Below are 23790 nucleotides of genomic sequence, written 5' to 3'. Positions count from 1 at the left end.
TATTTTTTGCAGCAGTAGTAGGGCAAGGAACATCAATTCCATATGAAAACTCTTTACACATAGTAGTGATGTGTATGTGTGTGTGTGTGTGTGTGTGTGTGTGTGTGTGTGTGTGTGTGTGTCTACACAGCATGACAGACAGAGGAAGAGAGTGGGGGCTATGGATAAATGTAAGTGCGATTAACTGGTACTGGGGAAGAGAGGACAGAATTGTGGGACATACAATACATGTAGATGGAATTCATGATGCATTGTCTGTATGCACTGTTGTGTATTACAATAGCTTATACTACAACTGCTATTAACTCATTGCATTGCAGAATAATTTTCGGCTTATTCTCCTGATATTTTGTGTTTAGCTATTCCGCTGTTCAAAACTGGTGTGAAATGAATTTCATGAAAATAAAGGAGAGAAAAAAATACAAAATTAAAAAACAGTAACATTGTACTTTATTGCTTCAGATTTAGAAGACCAGACACATTCGTCACACTAATAATTTGGATTAACCAAAAGTGCCACTGTATATAGCATGAGTATGTCTTCCATTTCAAGATTACTGCAGAAGCCTTGCAATTGATATGTTGCAGCTGAACGGCTCTTATTCCGACAGTCCTTCAACAATAACTCTAGTATTTGGGAACACCACACTTAAAACACTTGCAGATGATGTGCTTCAGCTGCCCCTCTTTATACCGCAAGAGTCCTACAACAAATCTTGAAGATTTTGAGAAAAATTTCAATTAAAAGGCATGTAACTGCTGGCCTGCGACTACCCGTTCTTAATTTTAAGAGTCCTTAAAAAAATCTTTAGTAATTTTGAGACGATCACACTTTAAACAACGGATACTGATGTGTTGCTGCTGGCAATCTTCCTGTGTCAGAGTCTTCAGTAAACCATCATGTATATGGAGAAGATCTGACTTCAACGTGCCTTCTTGAAGACCTCTTAAAACCTATAAAAGAGGAAAAAATCATATAAGTTATACCGTTTTAAGTAATTACAATTCCAGCTCATCATCTAGGATATTACAACGAAATTGGAATTACAATCTAATATTTAGGGACAGTATGGACAAATCCAACACTGAAACATATTTTCTTGACATAATTACCTCGACAATTTTGATGACGATCAGGTAACGAACACTCGAAGACGGATCATTAATATACTTCTGCAACTCTGAAAGCAGCTCCTTGCTGAGTTCGTCAGAAACGCGCTGGTACATCAAAATATTCACCAACGATTCAGCAGCTGCCACACGTATTATTACCTAAAGAAGGAAACATAAGATGTGATAAATACCTCAGATCAAGATACCCTTTCTGAGTTAAACAATATCTAGTGCATTATTGATAAGAGTATTGAAATAGCAGTCCATTATTAGGTTAATAATTAACAATCATAATGACAGCTGAAAGAAATAGTTTTTATCCTAATGAGTCTAATTCTGTCATTATCTCTAATCAATACTATACATGATTTACTCTAAATTGAGCGAAAGAAAATATTCAGTGTTTCTAAACAAAACCAATCAATTCTAAATAGACACAAAAAATCGGCATACCTCTTCGTCCTTCTGCAGCATATGAAATAGGGGTATAATATCGACTTTAAAGTGGCTTAAATCCACCACTTTTGCAAACTGATCCAGTTTTCTGGCTGCATTTTCCCTCACGGCAACACTTTCGTCGACACACAGACGATAATATATTTGGCGCACAAAGGCTGCAAAGAAAAAAAAACGGGTAAGTTAGTCTTTTTAATCACAGACTGACAATAGGAAACACATTTGTGAGAAGTTAATATACAGGCTGGTCAAACACAGTCTAAGAAGCTTGGAAAGGTGTTGCAGGGGAATACAAGAGGGAAAATGGCTGTTAAGATAAAAATTCGATACATTGCCCTTTTCGAGGTGTTGAGCATTGAAGTTAGCCAGACAGCTCGATGTGTGCGCGCACTCTACAGGTATGGGAAGTTTGAGATAGCTGGGATATCGCAGGACCCACAGAGACAGACAACTACTGATTCTTTGGCCTCAGCACTCATGAACTTCATTGGCAAGTATTTCATCTTTACCCTGAAGCTTAACGTCTGTCGATCGTAATTATTAGCCGTCTTCCATCATTAATACACCACAGAAATTACCATCGTGACACCCTGAGGTAGCCCATTGAGTACGTACAGAGTTTAGTGTAATGTGGGCACACAGTTCCTCATTTCGGGAATTCAGATTAAATTAAACTGGGATTCAGTAATCGGTCACTGAGCTTCCTAAGGAGTTTGCCGCTTAACATCGCTTGAACAGTACGTGCCACTTTCGGAGAGAAGTTATTTTCGACAAATATTACCTGCTTCATTTATAAGCATATACTTTTGTGTAGTAGATATGTGCGTGGGGCATTACAGATATACTGGTAAGCACTTCCTTTACCGCGAAGACTACAACTCACGTCTCATAAAAGTATCATGTGATATGAAATAATCGTTGACCTGACAGCACGTTCTTTATGATATACGTGTGCTGTAACTTACAAAAAATTTAACCTGGCATTGTCGATAGCTCTCAGTTGAAAGTAGTATCCCACATGTTGATACTAATGTATAATGTGGTCTCTATTTTTGCAAAAAATCTCAAAGCATACTCGACCTCAAACGTACATTCCCTGTGTCAGCTCATCACAAGCTGGTCAGTCCTTTGTGGAAAAAGAAACAGCACTTCTACAGAATAATAAAATTTTTTTTCGAGAAGTAAAAGACAAACATTTCGTACTACATTCTAGATAAGCTAGAAGAGTACAGTTAGTAGGACTGGGCTAATTACCTTTTCCAGTCTGCGAAAGTCCCGCATAGCACTTACACAGGAGCGTGCGTGCTAAAATTCTAGACTTAATTGACTCTTCTGCTGTCAATATACTCAAGAGGGAGACGAATCGATCTTCGAAGTATTGACGAAATATTTTTGGAGTTGTCTCCCTCTTCCAGCACTGCGCTGCGTCACACGCATCCGATTCCTCTGTTGTTGGGTTGTACTCCAGAGAAGTCTGAAGAGGAAGCAGAACAAATGTAGGAACGAACACAGAAAAACTACAAAATGTCAATATTCTATTAAAACATTTACATTAAAAGTATTTCTGTATGTGAAGGCAAATTGCTATTAAACTATCATGTGGGTTACAGAACACATGTTTCTAGAAACCAGGAACTCTCTGATACACTTATCAAAGGCACGTCACAATGTGTCACCGAAGGTATGGTGTTTTCTTTCAAAGTAGCTACTAAATGTTTGCAAAGATTTCTGTTATCGTTACTTTTTTCTGTTTTCTTTATCGTTCGTTTGTAAAATTTTTGTTCTAAAAGATGTAACAACTCCTTGAATACCATTTCGGTACTTAAACAGCATCAGTCACACAGCATATTTGGGAATAAATAGTTGAGAAGCTTAGCAGCTCAGTAATTACAGTCGATCTATCGCAATTTCCACTTCAGGTACGAAATGAATTCACAGTTTTGCACAACAAACTTTTGCTTCGTCTCAGTCATTTACTATGTACTGAGGCATACACCTCGTAAATTAAATACTTTGTAAAATTAAAAGTTTCGTAGTTCCACTTATTAATTTCATAGTTCCACCTGGTTACAAAAATACTGTCTACTGTAGAATGGTACTACTGATAGAAGCCGAACTGGAGAGGTTAACTAGGAACACGATACGCAATACTGTCTCCACGACTAATCTTAGAAAATAGACTGATGACAAACCACATTGCAGATTTCTAAAAAGACTTTGATTGTTCTGATTACTATACAGTATTTGAAATTTCAAATAGTTATCAAGTATAAGAAAACTGTGAGTGGAAGCCTATCTACGTCGTGTACAAAAAGCTGCAATTATAAGTATCGGCGAATACAAAACAGAAGTAGTAAAAATGAAAGCAGTTTTTAGCCTTTCGCTGATGTTATTCAATAACAGACAGTCGGTATTTTAGCCAAACTCATCCCATTAGCTGTGAAGGAGTGTAAAAGGAAGGCTAGAATTAGTGCATTTCACTTCGACCATTGTGTAAGTTCCTGTAACGTACAGAAAGCGTCAGCCTGATGCAATGAATAATGTCTTTCGGTGACTACTACGTACGTGCCTTATACAGTAATGATAAGACATTCTGGTCTGGTAGCAAGGCCTACTTACCTCCGATTCGCCGTCGCTCACTTCCTGGACACACATCAGTTCTTCATCAGCGGCCTCGTCTCGACGCCTTCGCCTACAGAACGCCCACAGGCAACAGGTTTGTTCACAGGAGAACAAACGATTCCTGAGACGCGCCCACATCTGTGACACACAACAGTCTGTGTCACGTGTTACCCACTGGAGTGGTAAACGTAACTGCCCTAACTGTTACCAAAGCCGGATTCTCCTGTCTCCTCTGCACAATCAGCTGATATAACACAACACTTTGGAGTAACCATAAAGCCACAAAATATGCCCAGGCATGGCAACCACTGATACGTAAGAGTAATTTCAGAGTCGGTTAAACAGTATTATTATAAACATTAGCAGTTATCGAAAGAATAAAATGCTACTGATTAAATACCTTTAAAATGCAATGGCCGTACGGAAAATAACCACGAGAACAGGATGTATCACGTGGGTGTGTCTTCATGTCAGCATACTCCTTATAATGCGAGGGTTTGTTTTCATGCACATGTGTGTGACTGTGTGTGTGTGTGTGTGTGTGTGTGTGTGTGTGTGTGAGTGAGTGAGAGAGAGAGAGAGAGAGAGAGAGAGAGAGAGCGCCTGTGTGTGAGTATGTGTGTCTGTTTGTTCTGTCCCTGCATATCTGTTGCGCATTTGTCAATCGTGAAGTGAAGAATGAAGTGGACAATATGTACAGGTCAAGATAAAAGCAACATGTTGTAGCTGTCAGGCATATGGTGGCAAACAAAAGTACAAAAGAGTTCTATAAGCCACACTAGCGTCGTCTCTTCAGATAGACTTAGGACTCCGAGGAGACAGTTAGTGCTCTGAAAATAATCATAGTTAAAGTTGAAAACTAAATTTTGATATCAGCTGACGGCTCACCTAAGAACATCACAACACAGCTGTACAATCAGATCGTCGCATAGAGACAAAAAAAGTTTAATAGGAGTGAGTGGTAATGGAATGATAACCTATTTAAAATGATCGATAAGGTTGACGTTATCGCACCTATGGGAAAACTGCTGTACTGATTATGAACAGCTAAATTTAATTCCCCAACATAACAACTACATTTGCATAAATCAGATTTTTTTCGGTGTAATGAAGCACGCAGTATATCTGACAACAAGCTGTTAAATTCATAAATTGCCGATAATGAGTTAGCAGTAACCAGTGAGGATATACATAATAATAGACCTAAATTAAAAATGTACTTTTCAGATCGCTGATACTAGACTCCAGCGAGATCCTGAAACTATCCCACACTTTAGTGGAGGGTCACAAGATATTAGAATTACACGTGGTTTTACATATAACGTATGTTTCGTTCCAGTTTTAACATTAATAACTTACACCTGGCTCTAGAACTACAAATATGCGAAATCAAGCTGTATCTCGCAAAATTACAATCGTATGCCACGTATCTCGGTGCAGGCTGTAACTCTTCAGCACTATTTCGTAAATCAGAGTATCAGAAATTACCGACGGCATATCCAGACAATCAAACGAAAGACATTCAGTGCTTACCTCGACAGATAACAAGAGCCTTCACCGGCAACGCAAACAGGATTCGTCAGTAAGCTCACGATCCGTTCAGTATTTGCCTCAGACTGTCGCCAGGCAACGATACACCTCTCCTCCCATCATCTCTCATTGTTGAAGACTTCGCTCTGCCTCGATGCTTAGTGGAGGATACGGGACGCTTCCATCACAAGAGATGACAGCTTTCCTGCGTGTGTAACATAACTGACTGCTGCAGCAGTTAAGAACGACAGTGAAATAGGTAATTAGCTACCAATCTCTGTACGACGTCCGTAGCAGATGCTCGCCGTGTAGCTTACTTGAGGCTGTCTTTGGGAACAGATGTTCTTATCAATGGATTGAGAACAAACCAAAAGCGCCGGCCGTGGTGGCCGAGCGGCTCTAGACGCTACAGTCTCGAACCGCGCGACCGCTACTGTTGCAGGTTCGAATCATGCCTCTGACATGGGTGTGTGTGATGTTCTTAGGCTAGTTAGGTTTAAGTAGTTCTAAGTTCTAGGGGACTGATGACCTCAGATGTTAAGTCCCATAGTGCTCAGAGCCACTTGATCCATTTTTTTTCTTCAAGGGTTCCCAGTTTCGGTTACCTAGGAATTTCTGGCGTAATTTTGTACGAGCTACATCTACCTGTAATGATTCTAACACTACTTGACTGTTTGTTGCCACTAGCAATGGTCTTGGTAGTTTCTCGTGTGCAGTATTCTTCAGAAATGTATTGTATTTTCTCAGAAACCTTCCAATAAAATTAAACTTTCCATTCGCACTCCGAATCAGTGACCTCACATTATTATCGCATTTTACATCATGACTTGGTATCATCCGCAACTGCTTTTCTACTGTCATGTGATCGACAGGTTGATCAGCAATCGTGAAATGAGATATTATGCGGTCTTTGTGTTTGTTGCTTTTATGTAAGATCTTTTTCTAAAAAACATCATTTCTGGTAGAGATTACACGCAATACCAAAGATACCTGATATCAGTTTGACTAACACAAAAGAAATTTAATTAAGAAAATGAGACTTGAAGTGTAGTGAAAACTACCTCATCAAGCCACAACACTACAATTAGCCCACAATCTATTAACTGTTTGTGGAACGCTTTATTATTGATACAATTCTACTAATACAATTACTACTGTGACAGTGTGTTAACAATCGGAATTTCTTTTTAACCCTTATTTAATTTAAATAGGGGTTATAAAATAAAATACAACGTTTGGAAAACACAAATAAGTAATAATTAAATAGAATACAAAGAGTAAAGAAAGTTGTGAGCGTAGTTAGTGAAAGAGAAAAATTGTCGTAACTGTGTCACTGTTGAAGGTTCAAGAAAACTACCAGGCTGTCGTCATTGAAACAGCCTTACAAGTATTTGGTTTTACAACTTATATCTTTTTGTATAAATAATTGTTTTCATTAATTGTGTTATGACTTACTCCTAATCTAATGTTAATTACACAGTTGTTGTACTGTTTTATTTGTTCTATTGCTAGGTTATGTTGTATCAAATTCGTCTTTTGCCTTGTATGGATAATTACATTAATGTCTGAATGTCACGTTCACTTTCTGTAACTGTTGTTTCATTCTGTTTAGTGTAAGTGTCTGTGTCTGTTTTGTGCCACATGTTTTGTTGTCGTCCTTTTGTTGTATTTTGCAATGTTCTTCAGTATGGTTTGTTTTGTCTTTAAGCTTCACGAAGCGTTTGAGAAACGTCATCTGCTAGTCTGTTCACGATGTGCCATTTGTTCTGATCTCCTATTGTGTTTCCTAGGTCTCGTAATTCCATATTCAGTCTTAGCGAAAAATGAGTGGAGACTTCGTCCCGTGTCTGTCTGGTCCCATTCGTCCTGTCATTTGTCAGTCACTATAAATTAAGCTGTATTCGGTCTATTATGTTGCGTCCAGTCACGTCTTGTATGGCCTACTTTTCTTTAACGAGTATGGCTCTGAGCACTATGGGACTCAACATCTTAGGTCATAAGTCCCCTAGAACTTAGAACTACTTAAACCTAACTAACCTAAGGACATCACACACACCCATGCCCGAGGCAGGATTCGAACCTGCGACCGTAGCAGTCCCGCGGTTCCGGACTGCAGCGCCAGAACCGCTAGACCACCGCGGCCGGCCCTTTAACGAGTATGTCGCTGGTCGGTGACGAATAGTGATAACAACGGAGCCTTCACTCATGACCACATACAGTGCCTCTATGGATATGGTATAAAAGGCCCACATATTCTACTGAGCACGCTCGGTTCGTCCACGTCTTACAATGTTTTTGTGGGTGATCACTATGAGGGGTTTGCCAAGGTGCTCGCAGCAAAACAAACTGTTGACTCAAATACTGCCATGTGATAGCTGCATAGTTTGTAGTGGAAATCTTAATGGGGCCGTGTTATGTCTAGCTAATGTATGCGTCACTGTCAGCGCTTTGTCAGTCATTAGTCGTGTGTATTCATTGAAGTTTAATTTATCTTCCAGGTGTATTCCTAGATATCTAGTAGTTTCCATGTTCTTAACCGAGATATTGTTTAGTTTTATTGTAGGCTTCCGTTCAACTATTCTGTGCTTGCAGTAGTCTACCAGACTATTATACAAACCTCAAGGAGTATCTATATCTCTTAGTCTTCCGCAGAAACCCAGCCACCAGAGGTTGTCAAAAGTTCCAGAAATGTCTATCAACACAGCCGCAAAGAAGTGGGATCCGGAAGTACTAAGGAACAACGAGATATACTTGACGTTCTCTAAGGCTATAGATACAGCTGTAAAGAATACCTCAGTAGGCAGTAGATTTGAAGAGGATCGGAAATTTCTAAAAAGGGAAATCACAGTTCGTGGAAAGAAAAACATAGGCGTAAAGAAAATAACTGTTAAGAAACCATGCGTAACACAAGAAATACTTCAGCTGATCGTAGAAAGAAGGAAGTACAAAAATGTTCAGGAAAATTCAGGAATATGGAAATGCAATTCGCTGAGGAATGAAATAAATAGGAAATTCAGGGAAGCTAAGATGAAATGGCTGCATGAAGAATGTGCAGAAATCGAAAAAGAAATTATTGTCGGAAGGGCTGACTCAGCATTTAGAATAGTTAAAACAACTTTCGGTGAAATTAAAAACGAGGGTGGTAACATTAAGACTCAACGGGAATAGCATTGTGAAATGCAGAGGAGAGAGCGGATAGGTGAAAAGAGTACGATGAAGACGTTAATGAGGGGGAAGATTTCTCTGATATGACAGAAGAAGAAACATTAGTCGATTTAGAAGAGATAGAGGATCCAGTACTCGTTCAGAATTTCCGAAATAATTGGCGGGAAGGAGCGGCCAAACGATTGTTCACTTTGGTAAGTAGTATGTATGAGTCTCACTTTCAGAAAAATATCATCCATACAATTCCAAAGACTGCAAGAGATGGCAAGTGCGAGAATTATCGCACAATCAGCATAACAATTCATACATCAAAGTTACTTACAAGAATAATGTACCGAAGAATGGAAAAGAAATTGAGGCTGTGTTTGATGACGATCAGTTTGGGTTTATGAAATGTAAAGATCAGGACAGTTCATTCGATTTGTCGACCTGGAAAAAGCGTTCGATTGTCAAAACTGGTGCAAGATATTCAAAACTCTGAGAAAAAAAGGGGTAAGCTATATGCAGAGACAGGTAACATACAATAATATACAATATGTTCAAGAGCCAAGAGGAAACAATAAGAGTGGACCACCAAGAACGAAGTGGTCAGGTTAAAAGGGTGTAAGACATGGATGTAGTGTTTCGGCCCTACTGTTGAATCTGTACATCGAACAAGCAGTGATGGAAATAAAAAAAAGGTTTTGGAGTGGAATTCAAATTCATTGTGAAAATATATAAATGATACATTTCGCTGAAGACATTGCTATCCTGAGTGAAAGTGAAGAATAATTTGCTCAGTGGTATGAACAGCCTATTGAGTACAGAATATGGATTGAGAGAAAATCGAAGAAACAAGAAAGAAATGAGAAGCAGCACAAATGAAAACAGCGAGAAACTTAACATCAGGTTTGATGGTCACAAAATAGATGAAGTTAAAGAAATGTGCTACCTAGGCAGCCAAATAACCAACGACGGACGGAGCAAGAAGGACGTCAAACGCTGACTAACAATGGGAAAAAGGGCATTCCTGGTCAACTTAAGTCTGCAAGTATCAAACATGGACCTGGATTTGACGAAGAAATATCTGAGAATATGCGTTTGCAGCACAGCATTGTACGGTAGTGGAACACGGACTGTGGGTAAACGAGAACAGGAGAGAATCGAAGCATTTGAGCTATGGTGCAACAGACGAATGTTGAAAAATAGGTGTACTGATAAAGGTAAGAAATTAGGAGTTTCTGGTCGGAATCGGAGACAAAACGAATATACGGAAAAGACGGACAAGGAGAAGGGGAAAGATAATAGTGTAACGCCTATTTTCGACTGTTTTATATCTGTATCGATTATTCTAGGTCAATTTGTAGTGGTCCTTATATAGAATGTTTTAGTGCGGCTTCTTATTTTTTGCTTTTCAAATTGTGTTTTTCTGTGTAATCGTGTAAAATATTATAACGATCATGGCATGTAAAAAATGTTATACTAGGCTGAAAGTAAATTGAGAAATGACAGTGACGGCGAGTATAGCTTGTTAGTACCACCTTGTAATGAATTGATAAATGTTCAAGACAGAAATTTGGTAATTCTGCATAGGGACATGGACCAGGCAATAAATGACGGTGTAGAAATGGAAACAATCACTTAACTTCGCACTATTGCCGATCGATCGATCAGTAACTCTTGCCTCAGAAATGCGGAATAACATAACTAAACCTTGCAAATACCGTACATCCAGGTTTTGCGTCATCACCCTTTTCTCAATCAAGTCAAGATTCATTCACTGCTTCTCAAAATATGAATGTTGCCGTTGCAAATGCACTGACGAAAGACACAACGGAACATGTTTTACACACTAATGTATTGTTGTGGCTATTAATTAAAAAAATGATACAATTATTTCAAAATGTGAAACAAATACAGCAACAGCCAATGCAGCAAATGGAACATCATCAAAAACAAACACTGCAACAGCTTCAAAAATCTAACACAATTCAACAACCACTTGAACAAACACGTGAAGATTTAACCGTCGAGACGCCCGAAATCGAAACGAAATATCAAAAACTCTCTGAAGATGTAAAAACACAATTTTGTGAACATTTTCAGCCTATCTTTTCGCGACATGAAGACAGATTACAGAATCACGACGCCGACATGAAAGAACTGCAGGTGACTGCACGAAAATCACGACACCTTGCAGGCTAGAATTGACTCAGTTGCATCTACTGATGCGGTCGCGTAACTTGTGCAAAATCAGGAAGGCTTAAGGGACACAGTGGATACGATTTCGACACAGGAAGGTGCTCTAAAGCTTGTTTCAGAAAGGAACACGGAGGACGTCAGCGCATTGTCGGAAAGAGTAGTCGAACTTTCGGATCAGCTTGCTGATTCGTCTGCAGGGGTGGATGATGATCTGAATGATGCAAAACGGGTGGCCTTTACTGATGCAGGGGAGTGCGGGAAAGTCAGGAAATTCAAATAAAGTCAGAAACAAATCAACACGCAACACAAAAGAAAAATGTGCGAAGTACAAGATCAGTTGGCACACGTAATACAAGAATTACATATTTCAGAGGATACTCGCGTTCCGGCACGGGAAGAGGTATTTAGAAATACGGAAAGGTTACAAAGCAATAATACTTGGTATTTCGGAAATCTTTAAAGGGGTCCGGAGGGTACATCGAACTTTGAGATGGAACCGCCAACACGATATAAGAATGACAGATTTGCAAATCGGCGACACAATGACATTCACTATAAACTCATCATCACTACCCGTAAATTCAGAACCCTCAAGAATTCTGGCAATGATATACATCCACAGGCTTCGCTTTGTCACTTTTCTTACTGCTTTCCTCATAATTGGTCATTAAAATACAAAAAAAGGGATTACACCACATTTCTTGTGTAAAACCGATTATTGAGAAACAATTTGCTGTCTGACTTAGACTTTGCCATTAAACTTTTCACCTGATGTTACTATTACGCTTTCTCTCATTTCGCATGGAGCGATGTTTTGAAGTCAACTATGCAGTCAACAACCCATCGAATTTATTGAGACAGGAATGTTACGAGCTCACTTTTGTAGGGAACAGACGACACAGTCTCATAGTGTGTACATTTTTTCTTGTTGGTTGCACAATTACGTCACGACCATAAAGTGTACATTCTTGGAACAAACACTGCTAATGAGGTTTTACTGCAACATTTTGGTTTACTTGTAAAGACATTCTCTAATTAAAGTAATTTCTGAGAGGTCACAGATTATGTAGTATTTGACTTGTTTGTCAGCTGCACGATTACACTACTACACTACATATGAGTGACACAGTTTTCCTTATTGCTTTTGCGATGGATGTGTTTCATGTTTGGACAGTTTTTCTACTTCTTTTGGAAAGTAAAACACGTTCTGGGTATGACTCTTGTGACATAGCTGCAGTGAGCCAGTTATTTTCGCAAAACAATCATTTGTTACAGTACAGTACTGTCAAGGTCACCACAATGTACGTAATTACTACAACATCTATACGCGTGGCAGTTCACTTTTGTATATGACACAAAAGTACATTGATTTTTGGAGAACTTTGTTTATGAACAACGATAACTACGACACTTGGCACATTTTTACTGTTAAACTATGACATAAATTATCTTACAGTAAGAAGCATAGTTTAGCGCTACAAGACGCCCATTTGAGTGATTAATTTTAGTACTTTGAAAATTTTAAGAAACTTTTTTTGACCTACATGATGCAAAGAATGTTTTTGGCGATACATCTCATTCCGCAGATTTAATCTATAACATCTGAGGGTATAATTACATTAGCCCTCATGGGGGTACGCCTACTTTGTGTACTATGCGTGTGGCAAGCTGAAGGTGCCCTAGCTAATATGGTATTTGCTTATGTAGTTCTACAAATCGGTACCATATTTCTCTAACACAGAACTACACCGCTATCTGATCATTTAACAGACAAATTTTGTTTTTCACTACACCATGACATATGTCTAGGTAATCATACAGTTGGATTACGTCACACTTAAAAAATTCTACTATGTCTGCATTTTGGTAACTGTTCATATATTTTCGGAACCATTGTTATGAGAGCTTTGAGAGATGTATTTTGTATGGGATCATGATTTTTGAAGTAAATTTGAGGTAGATGACACTATTGATACAAGCAGAGACAATTTTTCTTAAGGTTTTGAGATTATTGAAGAAAGCTAAGACGATTTTGAGATTTGACTGATCTGTTATGATGATGTTATTACGACGATAATGTATGCTATGATGTTGAGGTATGGAGCCGGCCGAAGTGGCCGTGCGGTTAAAGGCGCTGCAGTCTGGAACCGCAAGACCGCTACGGTCGCAGGTTCGAATCCTGCCTCGGGCATGGATGTTTGTGATGTCCTTAGGTTAGGTAGGTTTAACTAGTTCTAAGTTCTAGGGGACTAATGACCTCAGCAGTTGAGTCCCATAGTGCTCAGAGCCATTTGAACCAGCCATTTGATGTTGAGGTATGTTTGTGATCAGTAAGATGATGCTATTTGAGAAATATGATTATGCTACGTGTTTATTATGATGAAGTATTGAGGAACAACGAATACTTGTATGTGTAATGAGGCAATGAATAATGAATACCAATTAGGGACTCTGGTTTGTAAAAAAATATTGGAAACCAAGAATTCAAGAGTTATAAAAGGTAAGTATATATGTGAAAGTTAGTACCACAATGCCGACAGAAATTTTTGGACACTGCTATTTATGACATTTCGTTTCTATACACTTCCAACGTAAATTTTAAACTTGTGAAATTTTTTATTTGTATGAAACTGTCACAATAGCGGAAACTGTTGTAAATATTTCGGTAAAGAGTACATGTGACCTTGACATAACGCTGCAACCAGCTGCGCGCTGGCCGCTTTCAAATATACAAATTGTTGTGTAGACTTTAACCCTTCCTCGTGCCACTTCAGCAACTTTGAAGATTGCTGTAATCCGGCAAGCGCTCGCATAGCTGTAGAAAAGAGAGCCTGTTGACCTCACTATTGATATTTCTTTGACGAAAGCACCACAAACACGACACACTATTACTTGGAAACATATTACCACACATTGGAGCTTGTACCTTTTCCTATTTAATGAATGCTTATGAAGTGATGGGAAATATTCTTACATCTACACACCTGATTATGACAAGTATCTTTCTACTAGAGTTGAGAGTCTTTTTACTAAGTTATGAAATGCCACATGGCTATTGAATGATGTATGCTTTACTTTGTACATATTTGCTTATTTTGTTTGATATGTAGTTTGTTGCTGCACCGTAGCATTGATTTTGTAAAAGAACATTTAATACATATACTTATGTAGAGATCCATTTAATAATAATTTTATGATACACATTCTTAAAAGAGGAGCATTAGGAAAGGAAAGAAGAACAAGCAGGAGAAGGGACTATTAAGAGGAACTGCATACGTCATTTTCCTTTTCAAGGACTTGTCAATTTCCTGGTAGAATTAGTTGTTGTGGTGCTCCACTCTAGTGTTAAGATGTGACATAGACATTAAGATGTGAAAGACATTCCCGTATTTGCATTGTGGTCTTTACTGTTTTTTGTGCTTTATTATATGTAGGTATAAGTTATTGCATTTGCTGTTGCTATTTGTTAGGCACGGTCCTACTGAGTTTTACTTTGTATTACTCTGATAAGCCATTTTTACCACTAATTTATTTTTCTTGTTTGCTGCATATTGCCTTATATTAATTGTAATATTGCATATGGTTTGCTAATTTAAATATGCTGCTGCTTGCTTTGCCACTTTATATTTTTTGTCTTTCTTGTTTGGAAGATTTACAGGCTATGAACGCCTTAGCCATATTTACTCTGGAACTCGAAAATGTGTTGTGTTGATACCACCCCAAAGGCGTCGTAGCATTGGTAACAGAATTGCAAGTTTTTGTTCGATGCCGCTAGCGGTCGGGAGCTACTACACTACTTACACATTCGTTAAGGCTTCTTCCAGGTGACATCGATCTCGAGGATTTTTCTTGTTGCATCATTCTTTGTAATCAGTCTTTGTACGTGTGGAGAAATATAAATTAAGTAGCTCTCCCATTCATTGTATTAACTAGTTCGCTAACTATTTCTGCTCTTATCTCGCTTTCCTACAACGACAGATCCCTCACCACTCTGCAGTCCACCTCATCTTACCACGGTGAACGAAGTCGTACACAACAGTAAATGTCTAGAAAAGTAAGAGAGACTGCTAGCTTCAAGGACGTGACAAGAAGTGCTAACAAAAGATTAAAACGTTTGATCTATGTGGGAAAATTAAAGCTCAGAATGCATTAGTACAATGTACCATGCAGAAAATTCTAGCTCAGAGTGTTCTAGAACTGGGTTGTGCAGATTTATTATGACCTCTACTGAGAACTGTAGGAGGTGGTCGGTGAATTCTGATAATGAATGACATATTTTCCAAATTCGTGTGACTGTACCGGCTTACCCGAGCTAATGGTAATACAGCGGCAAGGAAAACTGACTGATACATAGAAGAATTAGGCACACCTAAAGCCATTTTAACCAATAATGGTCCGAAACTTATGTCAAGAGAGTTGAGAAACAAGTTCGTATCACGTAATATTAAGGTGTTACACATTACAATATACCATCTGTCCAGTTACCCTGTGGAATGTTAACTGAGGAAGCTAGCACAGTTGGCCAGAAGGTACTGGTCTCAAAGACAAACCGCCTGGAGAAGTTACGTCAAACTATTTGAGAACATTATGAATTGCACCACGCGTGAAAGCACCGACCAGACGCCATAGAAGAACAGCCTAATGACCTGAAAGGAAAAAAATTATCTGACTAAAGGAAGGTCAATACTGAAGAACAAAAAATTGCCATGTTACGCAAATGCGAGAAGGAAGCGTTAAGAAGGAAAAGGCAACACGGTAAAAATCTGAAACGAGGCAGTGGAGGTGGTTTGGATGCGTAGTCACGAGAAAACAAATGAAGATGCTGGAGAAATAGAGAATTTATTTTATTTGTCTTAGGGGCCATTTGTGATCTTGAGGAAACTGATGCCAAGTGCATATGAAGTGACAAAATTTAATTCAGATAGGAGATACGGTAACAGAAATATCACTGATTTAATGAGATACTATAGAAGAGAAAAATGAGAAGCGTGTTGAATAAATGGAAGGTGCCAAGTTAGCTGATATTTCTAAACAGTGGAAAAATCTCGCCAATTTTATCGAGAAGAAAATTGTTTATCGACAAGAGAAGAAGGAAGAGGTTTGACCAATGTGGTTTGTTGAAGACACAAGATGAGAACAGTCGTACTGAGAGATAAGGAGACATTCGTATTCCCGATATACACTGATCAGTGAGAACATTGTGATCAACTTTCTTATGCCTATATGTCCACCTATGGCACGGATAATAGTGGCGACGCGTGGCGGCATGTAAGCAATGAGGCCTTGGTAGGCCATTGGAGGAAGTTTTCACCGAGGGGGGCGATGAGCTCTGACACTACGTGCTATCAAATCTCAGATATGTTCAACGGGGTTCAGACTTGGCGAGTTGGGAGGCAGCACGTCAACTGGAACTCGCCACTGTGTTCCTCCTGGTCTTGTGACATGGTGCATTATCTCGCTGAAAAATGCGACTCACATCGGGAAACATGATCGTCATGAAGGAGTGTATGTGGTCTGCAACCAGTGTACGATACTCCTTGGTCGCCATGGTGTCTTGCACGAGCTCCTCTGGACCCACGAACGACCACGTGAATGTTTCACAGAGCATGATGGGTACAGTGCCAGCTTATCTCCGTCGCGCAGAACAGGTGTCAAGGAGCTGTTCCTCAGGAAGACGACGGTTTCACACCCTCCCATCGGCATTATGAAGGAGATATCGGGATTTATCAGATCTGCCACTGCGTCATTGTCCAGTGCCGCTGGTCACTTGGCTATTTCAGTCGTAGTTGCCGATGCCGTGATGCCAACACTGGAACATGCATGGCTCATCGGCTGCAGAGGCCCCATCGTAAGGAATGTTCAGTGCACTGCATGTTCAGACACACTTGTAGTCTGTCCAGCATTAAACTCTGATGTTAGTTCCACCAGAGTTCACCGCCGTCCTGTTTTACCAGTCTGTCCAGCCTATGACGTGCGACATTTGTAATGAGGAGTGGCCGCCGAACCCCACGACATCTGGAAATGGTTTCTCCTTGGTTTCGCCACATGTTGAAGACACGCACTACAACACTCCTCGAATATCTGACAAGTTGCGCAGTTTGCGAAATGCTCGCGCCGAGCCACTGGGCCATCACAAACTGCCCTCGGTCAAACTCAGATACATCGCGCGCCTTCCCCATTCTACGCACGTACCGCCCGCTCACTGATACTATATGCACCGTGCGTGTGTCAGACTAACAGCCTTTCCTCAACAAGTGACGCTCACTTCTATCGCCTGGAAGGGTTTTTATCGATATTAGGTATGTGATCATAACATTACGGATGATCAGTGTGTTTATTCTCTGGCTAGCAATAATTTGGGGAGGAGGGCGAATTATCAAGAGGAGAAGATCGCAAGACAGGGAAGAAGTAGAAAAAAGGAGATTTGGAAGGCAGAAGAGACTGAGGAAGATTCATTGTAGAAGATGACGCATTATACTTCGAACATACTTGAACCGTAGAACGTGTCAGAGACAGCTTATGGTAAACTGGGATAATTCAGCTATGCCACAAATCACCCCGGAGTGTACAGGAGCAGATATATCAATGTAAATTAAATTCTAAAATTGAGTCTGAGTTGTGGTATGCATGCCGAGACGAGTACTGCGAACTATTGTCATTGGTGTAATAAACTGTATTGCATGTTTAGATGAAGTCATGATTGATACTGTGTCTACGGGATGACCGTCAAATACTGCTTGACTTTGAGAAGAAAGAATAAATGGCTGTGCTGTATAATAAAGGGTATCTTACTCAGCTGTCCAGGATTAATGATGAATGGTACTTTCAATGATAAGCGGTCGATTCCGGCATGTCATGTTTTACGGCGGAGTAGTAAAAATTGCTTTCTTTTTGTAGTGTGTTTTGACAGTGTGCCTCTTCGGAGCAGACGTCGCGGTATTATTAGGTTCTGGAGTCGCTCCATATGAACTGTGGAATATAGCTTCTTTGTATTTTGCTCCAGACCAGCGACCAACCAGTCCCCGAAACGTTAGCACCAAAGATAAAGCAGCAGTCATCCCAGGCACAAAGCAGCTAAAACCATACCTATGCAATCACACCATCAGATTTTAACTGGCATTTGCCAACACAAAATTGCCGGGTGTAAACATTTAATGTGTGTCACATGGGTCCATTCAGCTTTAGATTTATCTCTCTCATATCTCTCGCGCAATAACTCAGCAGATTAAATTTACGCATGTGATATAAATGGCCAATGCAAGGACCCTACACAGTTTTTCATGTAACATAGTGTGTTGACATGGTGATTTACATGGAAGACACAGGTAGTACAACTTTATTATTCTGCAGACATTACAAAACTGAAGTATGTCGAATGGTTTTTACAAAATTGTTAGCAGTTGGCTGCTTCCTGGCGTTATTGCTGCTTTGGACCACTGCCTACCTACGTTCCCAATGACATTTCGTATCACATCAACATTTACTTTCAAATATTATTATAAAGTTTGCCTTGTTGTGTGAAAAACCTATATGTATTCACTTAGGGTGTGGTATGTGTAATTTGTGTCCACAACCTCGGTCTAATGAGTTGACAAAGCGTAGAGAAATGACAGATGTTTACTTGCTTGTAGGCCACTGCAGAATAGGACACATACCTGGGCTACAGCAAAATTAACTTCTCATACAACAGTATTAACAGAATAGCAAAAACTATAGGAACCAGTCATAGGAAGTTAGAAGCAGTTACGATCATTATAGCATCTGCCTATCACCTATGGTTATTTGTGATCTGGTACAATTCCATGTTTTAATTACTTAGACGTCATCGACAATAAAACTTTAGACATGAATCGTTTGTTTCCACCGTGGGCGAATATAGTTTCGGAAAGAAAAACATTGGAAATGCTACGAAACATTTGTACGACGTGGAGAGTATTCAGGCAAATATGTGTCCAATTCTTCTCGAACTCCTCTGCGCTTGTGTCTTCCAGATTGCGTAGATGAAATTTTTCCGAAGATATGATGGTATGTCTCCTCAATAATAGATTCTGCATACCAACTTCAATAGTCGTATCATTTCCAGTTCCTCCAATGACTGTAGAAGTTACAAAGGCATGTTATCTACGCTTTTTGCCTTATTTGATCTCTAAAGCTCTGTTAATCTCCAACTCTAAGAGCCCAATGAGCCTGCGAAGCCCTAAGCTGCCATCGCTCACCGCTGCCCACCTCAGCCATTCTTCCTCTCCACCGTCGCTTCGACTACAACACTCACCAACGAGCCATTTCGTAATATGTTCTACACCACCTTTTTCTTATCCCTATTCCATTTTTATTACGCATTTTTCCCTCGTTTACGCGCTGCAGAACGTCATTCCCTACTCGATCAGTTCATCTGATTTTCAACAGTTTCCTGTAACACCATTAAACGTTTCATTTTTTTGCCCAAAATTTTTATTCTTGTCATTTATAATGTACTATAAAAGGAGCTGTTGTTTTGACATTAATTTTTTCCACTGATTCGGATAAGTTTTTTTTGTGTCGTGGTCAACAGTTGTGAAACTCTAATTCCTCTCTCTCAAAACCCAGCTTGTGGGGAGAGAGGGAGAGGTTTAGTTTTAGCGAATCAGGATTTACCAAGTACATAAGTACTTTTTATCTATCATTAACCATTTTCCACGCAAAAATGAGAACATCGATTTTCTTGAATTACAGCGCCAACTACCAAGAATCAAAACAAATGTTTATGACAAAATTTACCTAGCTTTTTATGTAGAATCTGATTCTGCAATAAAAATGGGATTCCTATTTGAAATTTTAAAGTTGCCTCCCGCCCCACCCCCAGGGAGCTGGGGTGGTGGTCTAATTTTAGCAGCAGGAGATTTCCCCCTCGAAAATAATCAACTTTGGATTCTACACATTTTATCGTGTGAAGCTTATTTTTCGACTTATCTGGTGTGTCAACTTAAAATTTGCACCCTGTATATGACAACGTTGAGAAGGCTTTCCTGGCTAAGTTTTGATCAGGGGCTGCCCAGGAGCGTTTTAGGAAGGAGGTGTCTGGCCCAGAAGCTCGCGAAGTCAAACAGGGTAGCTTGAGAAAATACTATGAGCACTATATCAGTACGAGAAGATACTAGGACAATACTGTCGCCCACAAAGGTGTGCTGTGGATTTTAGAAGCAAAATTGGTGATTAATATACGTGAGACGCTAATCACGATATCGGACGTTTGTTTGGAATACATCCTTCCGGTCCCAGTTTCGATCGATTTCATACATCTAGATTTCAAATATGCTAACGGGAACGGCGAAGTGCAGCTTGTCACCACCGGCTCTTACGCCAACAATCACGGGCGCGGTAATAGACGTTGTAGCTACGGCGCAGCGCCGCGGACATCTCTGGCGAACCAAAACAGTCATGTAAACACTTAGAACTCGGCGCCGTTTTACCGGCGTCCGGTCGAACCGTGGATACCATACAACGCGCAGTGGGGAGACAGAGATCCAGTGGCACAAAAATCATGAAAATCGGGCACCGCCACGAAATTCTAATCATGATAACAGACAGATGAAAAATGCGAGATCTACACCAAATTTCACACCGTCTCAAAACACTAATTATGAAGACAGGCACGAAAACGAACCGTGGGACCTCCTCCGAATTGGCCGCGACCTGACAATCATGACTTTCTTCTTGTTGTCTGGACTAAGTGTTATATTAGGTGCACAAGCGTCTTCTAACTAAACTGCGTGCCTATGGAATATCGCCTGGTTTCGTGATTTCCTGTCAGAAAGATCACAGTTCGTAGTAAAAGACTGAAAGTCATCGAGTATACAGAAGTAATATCCGGCGTTCCCCAAGGAAGTGTTGTAGGCCCTCTGTTGTTCATGATTTATAGTAACGACATAGGAGACAATATAAGTATTCATCTTAGATGGTTTGCAGATGATGCTGTCATTTACTGTCTTGTAAAGTCGTCGGATGACTAAAACTAAGTGCAAAATAATTTAAATAAGATATCTGTACTGTGCGAAAAGTGGCAATTGATCCTGAATAAAGAAAAGTATAAAGTTACCTAACACTCCGCGTTGTTTCTGTTTGTTCTAAGTCGTGTCTCCCTACCACTTTCGCGCAACGACTCTCTGAGCGTGTTTTTTAGGGAATTGACTAGTTTGACCCTGGGACCTGTTGCTGGTAAGGAGACGCCAGACCACACATGACGTGTAGAGTTCAGAAGAGTTCAGTGAGACTAGCGATGAAATAATCAAATACTTAATGATTTCAGCGTCAGCTCCACTCCACTCCTCGTAAAAGAATCTTAATACTAACTAAATTTAGTGGAAGGGGTTCAAGACTTTCCTATTTTTAGTTCGCTGGTAAAATAACGTCGAAAAAGCATTTAAGTTTACCATTGGAATTTTTATTCTACTCACAAAACATTATTTATAAATTGCACTATTGATAAAAGTAAATAATTTAATACAGGATGATAAAAACCAACTGCGTTCAACAAAAATGTGAACGAATATTCCCTGAATGGGTTTCCAAGTTCTGCAATGGATCGAAGGATGACCTATGCCATATCACATCTATAATCTAGGTTTAAGTTAAGTTTCATAAAAGAGAAAACTATCAAAATGGTCTACAGTGACCCTCAATTATCTTTAATTACTTATTTAACTTGTCACAAATTACAGTGGCTGATGTGGCTTCTCAATAATTATATAACAGAAACATCATCGCGTTTCAGATTTTAACTTCTAGTAGCAAATGTGAATACCACGAAGTTTAATTGACGATCGACACTAGTATTACGTAAAAAGGGGATGTAACAGATGAGACTTCTGCAGTTCTGAGTGAAGCCTTATCCGCTCTTATGCGGCATCGCGTGCGTTCATCTTCCTTGTCCGTGGTTAGGCAGCATCAGGGAGCAGCGGGCGGCGCAGTTCCACACACCTTGCCGTCTTGGAAGCAACTCCCTAACTTCTCTTTACTACAATTTACTGAAGTGGGTTTAAGAAAAAGGTATCTGGCTGTGTTTTCAACTGACCAATCAGGGTCTCAATGCTGGATTTGCTATCATGTCAGGGTTTTCATGGATGGTGTTGGATTTGCCTGACATCTTATAGATATTCGTACGATTACTAAAAGAAGTCCGCTAAATTTCGATTCGTGATAAGTCACAAAAATCTGAAGACTGTAAATTCAACAAAATACTTAGGGATTAAAATTACATATAACCTAAATTGGAACCATCACTTACATAATATTGTGGGTAGAGCAAATTAACGACTGCGATTCATTGGCAGAACACTTGGAAGGTGCAACAGGTCTACTAAAGAGACTGCTTACACCACGCTTGTGCGCCCTATTCTGGAGTACTGCAGTGCGGTGTGGGATCTGCGTCAGGTGGGACTGACGGAAGACATCGAAAAAGAACAATGAAGGGCAGCTCGTTTTGTATAATCGCGAAATAGGGGAGATAGTGCCACAGACATGATATGTGAATTGGGGTGGCAATGATTAAAACAAAGGCGTTTTTCGTTGCGATGGGATCTTCTTACGAAATTTCAATAACCAATTTTCTCCTCCGAATGCGAAAACATTCTGTTGGCACCTACCTACATAGGGAGAAATGATCGTCACGATAAAATAATAGAAATCAGGGCTCGCACAGAAAAATTTAAGCGCTCGTTTTCGCTGCGCACCGATCGGGAATGGAACGGTAGAGAGACAGCTTGAAGGTGGTTCATTGAACCCTCTACCATTCATTTTACTGTGAATAGCAGGGTAATCACGTAAATGTAGATGTAGATGGTGATGTACTGTATTTTCCGTGATGAGAATCGTGGGATGGAAAAGGGGCTCCACTTCCACCGAGCAACTATATATGTGGCGATACAATGGTGGCGTAGACATTAGGAAAGACCACTGTGATGAATGTGAGGAACCTGTACAAGAACTTGTCCAGGCCACAGTCATTTTAGTTTGGGGAAGAATTCCAATCATTGTCGTACTTGACCCAGGTACAACCATCAGTGTTATCACTGAGAGCTTTTTCAAGCATTACCAATAAGTGAAAGTAAAGTAGTGTCATGACTAGCAGAAGAAGAAGCAGTGTCGACACCGGCAGATGAAGGAGTGTCATCACCAGCAGGAGAAGCTGTCATCACCTGCTGGAGAAGAAGCTGTGGCAGAGATCCCACAGGCAAGATATGTGAGAGAAGAAAGAACAAAGAAGCAAAAACATCTCACGGAGCAGCAATTTTTGTACCAGCAGGTAAAAGAAAGGATGCCATAGAAAGTCAAGACATTAACACAGATATTTCTAATATAAGGAGCTTGCAGCAAAATGTACAGTATGCTTCCATTAAATGAGAACAGACAGAGGAACTACCAGCTGCAGAGTTACCAAATATATTTATAATGTTAGAACATGGACTAAAGGGAAATGAAATTAATGTTTACCATATACGGGAATATAAAGAAAGTTGCTAATTTCTGCAGATCTGAACATAAGGGTGGAAGAGTGGACGTCTAAGTACATAGAAAAATAGAGGGGATCATGCCATGGTCAGTAGACTCATTACAGAAATGCTGTTTGAAGTTGCAGCAATACAGACAATATTTAATGGGGAAAAGTGTGTGATAATAGGGCTCAACAGATCAACAAACAGTCAGATAAATGGATTTCAGAAAGAGTCAGAAATCCTGTTAGATAAG

At 39.8% G+C, this 23790-nt stretch overlaps 1 protein-coding gene across 1 annotated transcript; it reads right to left on the bottom strand.

The window, feature by feature from the left end:
- Window positions 1–786: 786 nt before the first annotated feature.
- On the bottom strand, window positions 787–23134 carry LOC126092838 (serine/threonine-protein phosphatase 2A 65 kDa regulatory subunit A alpha isoform-like). The gene is made up of 5 exons (XM_049908568.1): window positions 23085–23134; window positions 2860–3086; window positions 1567–1727; window positions 1114–1272; window positions 787–954 (listed from the first exon to the last, which is right to left on the bottom strand). The coding sequence occupies exons 1-5, from the start codon at window positions 23132–23134 to the stop codon at window positions 787–789; spliced, it is 765 nt and encodes a 254-aa protein (XP_049764525.1).
- Window positions 23135–23790: the final 656 nt, after the last annotated feature.

The sequence above is a fragment of the Schistocerca cancellata genome, chromosome 7, assembly GCF_023864275.1.
Source record: "Schistocerca cancellata isolate TAMUIC-IGC-003103 chromosome 7, iqSchCanc2.1, whole genome shotgun sequence".
NCBI lineage: Eukaryota > Metazoa > Arthropoda > Insecta > Orthoptera > Acrididae > Schistocerca > Schistocerca cancellata.
Note: the sequence above shows the minus strand (reverse complement) of the source record. Positions and strands in the feature narration are given on the sequence as shown.